At 34.6% G+C, this 3398-nt stretch overlaps 1 protein-coding gene across 1 annotated transcript in view; it reads right to left on the bottom strand.

Moving 5' to 3' along the window:
* Positions 1 to 1046: 1046 nt before the first annotated feature.
* Positions 1047 to 3398, bottom strand: part of LOC109222428 (UV-B-induced protein At3g17800, chloroplastic-like) — a 2991-nt gene continuing 639 nt past the window's right edge. Inside the window, exon 2 of the mRNA XM_019386788.1 lies at positions 1047 to 2225. Within this exon, the coding sequence (XP_019242333.1) occupies positions 1442 to 2225 (784 nt within the window). The 3' untranslated portion in view covers positions 1047 to 1441. The remainder of the gene's footprint in view (positions 2226 to 3398) is intronic.

A 3398-nucleotide genomic window follows, 5' to 3' on the forward strand; every position in this document is an offset into this window, starting at 1 on the left:
TTTTATACAAAAATATATAGGCTATTTTGGTAAGAAGTGTGCTGAAAATATAAGTCTAAATAAATATGTCATTTAGTGTCATGATCCAAAAGTACTTTAATTAAAGAGATACGAAACAATATCATACAAATAATTAATAATAGGAGTTTTTACCATAAAGACTCCAATGATAAAGTTTATCATATAATACTTTACAACAATTTATTCTTCTTGTATACTACATTTTTTACTTATTGACGATGACATGCGCATGCAAAGCATATACACAAGGGGTACAAAATTAACGACAAGCAATTTAGCAACGGATTAATGACGAAGTTCGTAACTAAGTCCAAATTTTTTCTGTAGTATTTGTTGTCAAATAGAGGTACGCGTTTTAATCACGCGCAAAGCGCGTACACTTAAACTAGTCATACTAAAAAGGGCAAGCCCAATTTCACCGTATACATTATGTAACTTTTTTATACGACATGAATTAGTAACCTGTAAAACATGGTAAATTACCTATTACAAATTTACAATAGGTAAAAATAGGCGTACTCGGACGATTTGATATCACCTAAATGAATAATTTGTTTTATGTGGTATCACCTGTAGGAATTGAATACTTCAGTCCCTGATCATGCATGATTTGTTTCTGCAATAGACACTTAGAATATTATTTTGATGATCCTCGATACAGTTCGGGCATTATTAAATATGAGACTATAGAAACGTATTCAATCATCAAAATATAGGATTTGATTGAGTATCGAGGAGTCAAGAAATTTAGCCAAAATATTAAATGAAAGTAGATCAATTTTTTTTTTTAAATATTTCTAAAGAAGTGCATATCTTGCCCGGATCTTTTTCCATAATGGTACGAAACAATAGTATCATTGAGGTAGATACACAAATCACCTTAAATCTAAGAAATCGAGTCGGTGGGTTGGTCCAAGTGGAGAGAAGAAGAAAAAACGAATTGAACTTAAAATCTTTTCTGGAGATATTCATTTTCCTCGAGAGACAAATAAGATATCCATAGGAATCTAGAGTACCATTGGCAATAAAAGGCAATAGATATTCTCTTTTTACCACTTGTAATATGTCAAAAATCATGAAAGTGCTCACATCTAATTATTTATATGTTAGGGATAATGCTCTATACAACTCCAAATTTACAAAGACAGATAATGAATACCTGGAATATACATCAAGAAAATTGCAGTATATATGACAACTCTACTACAGAGTATATCATCCAACTACTATCTATACTATAACCTTGAGCCTCTTTCTTCTTTTTTGCAGCAGGCGTCGATTGCTGAGATATACAAGCACACGCGGAATCAGCACAATTTGGCGAAAGTCAAGAGTGGACTTCCTCGTTATGTCTAAGTAAACGAGATCAAAACTACGACGATGCTTATATCGTGCTAATAAAATCGCCCTTCTGGTATTGCTAGTTCTCCTCGAGCTGATAAAATGTCCTAACATAATCTTCTGCATCCCAAAGAAAAGAACCGAAAGCCACAGCCTCTAACACAATCCTTTTAAGACTCGCCAATGACGTTGAAACTACCTCATCGCTCTCATCGCCAAAAAGTGCAGAACAATGTTTCTCAATCAGATTCAGTGCCTCCTTGCATTTCGGTTTTGCACACATCTGCATTATTTCATGGTCAAAATTCATAACATAAGACCTAAGTTTTTCATTCTTCTTCCCCTGGATAAGTGATGTTGGACCGACTAATGTAGATCGTGTGCCACTGATACGACCAAAGGGAACGCTGTTTTGTTTTAACGGCCACGACCCTGAAACTAAGAGGTTTCCTGAAGTAGTAACACCAATATCAGAGTTGATATGTTCAAGACTCTGTTCCATATGGTGCCTCAACGAGGCCGACTTCAAAAAATATCCATATAGAATCGAAGCAGCATAAACTCGATGGATTTGGAACTTTGGGACTTGAGTAGGGATCCAATTTTCTGTCACGTTCGACTTCTCTTTCCATCCGATAACAGTAGTAAGATGTTCTCTAACCATTTCGAGTACTTCAAAGCTATGAATAGACTCGAGCTCCCAGTCTCGACAGGGCCATATCTCGAGTCTGCCATTGTACATGCATTTGGAGAGCTTTGGAACCAAGTGAACCCCGATTTCGGAGAACTTGTAAACTATTAACATGTACAGAATATCCTCTACAGCATTTCGACATTCCAGCTTTTTCAGTTCAGCAATTCTCCTGGAATTTCATCATATACAAATATTAGTAAAGTATACAGAAGTGATTGGACAAGTCTACATTTGAATGAGTAGTAAGTATGAGGTAATTAAACAAGCAGTGTTCAAACAAACAATTAGACTTTTATGCCATAAAACTATATTTAACTGAAGTCAATGTTAATTTCTTCAAAATTTTGAAAATTAAACTTAATTAAGAACATGTAAGTATTTCCAAATACTTTCATTACTCTCTGGCTCAAAGTATAATCAGTTATTTCCTCTTCAGAACACGCAATAAATCAAAGATTTGGAGAAGAACGACACGCCAAGATTGAATGCTAATCAGACGGTTGTAGTGAACCTTTGCTTCTTTAGATTAACTTCAAGTTATGGAGATAATGAAGAGAAACTAAGGTCAACGCGACTTTCTGGAGTAAAACCGCACAAATTAAGTGGCGCCATCCCACACCGCTTCGCCAAAATATACACAACTGATCGACACCGAGCAAATTAAACATCAAGTCTGGATAGTGAGTAAAGCCTTAGGAACCCCACAATACCAAACCCAAACCATTGTACAAGTCAAATTATGACAAGAACTTCTATACGCTCACAGTGCAAATAATTTTTAAAGTATTAAGTTGAATTACAATAACAAATAATTCTAGTATCTAGTCCGATTATCATATTAAGTTGGCTTACAACAACAACTAATTCTACTATCAAGTCCGACTATCATATTACAACAACAACAACAACAAATTCTACTATCATATCCGATTATCATATTAAGTTGACCTACAACAACAACAACGAATTCTACTATCATATCCGATTATCATATTAAGTTGACTTACAACAACTAATTCTACTATCAAGTCCGATTATCATATTAAGTTGACTTACAACAACTAATTCTACTATAATGTACGATATGTTAAAGTTGTCTATATATGACCTATAAGTTACGAGTTCTAGCCGTGGAAGCAGCCACTAATGCTTGCATTAGGGTAAGCTGTCTATATCATACCTAAGGGGTGCGGCCCCCAGACTCTGCGTGAATGCATGATGCTTTGTACACCGAGCTATCATAATTATGTCCGATATGTTAACCTAGAAAATAGAGTAATGACCTACTATATCCCTTTAAATTGCAGTGATTGTAAAAAAAAAAAAAAAAAAAAAAAAAAAA

The sequence above is a fragment of the Nicotiana attenuata genome, unplaced genomic scaffold, assembly GCF_001879085.1.
Source record: "Nicotiana attenuata strain UT unplaced genomic scaffold, NIATTr2, whole genome shotgun sequence".
NCBI classification, from domain to species: domain Eukaryota; kingdom Viridiplantae; phylum Streptophyta; class Magnoliopsida; order Solanales; family Solanaceae; genus Nicotiana; species Nicotiana attenuata.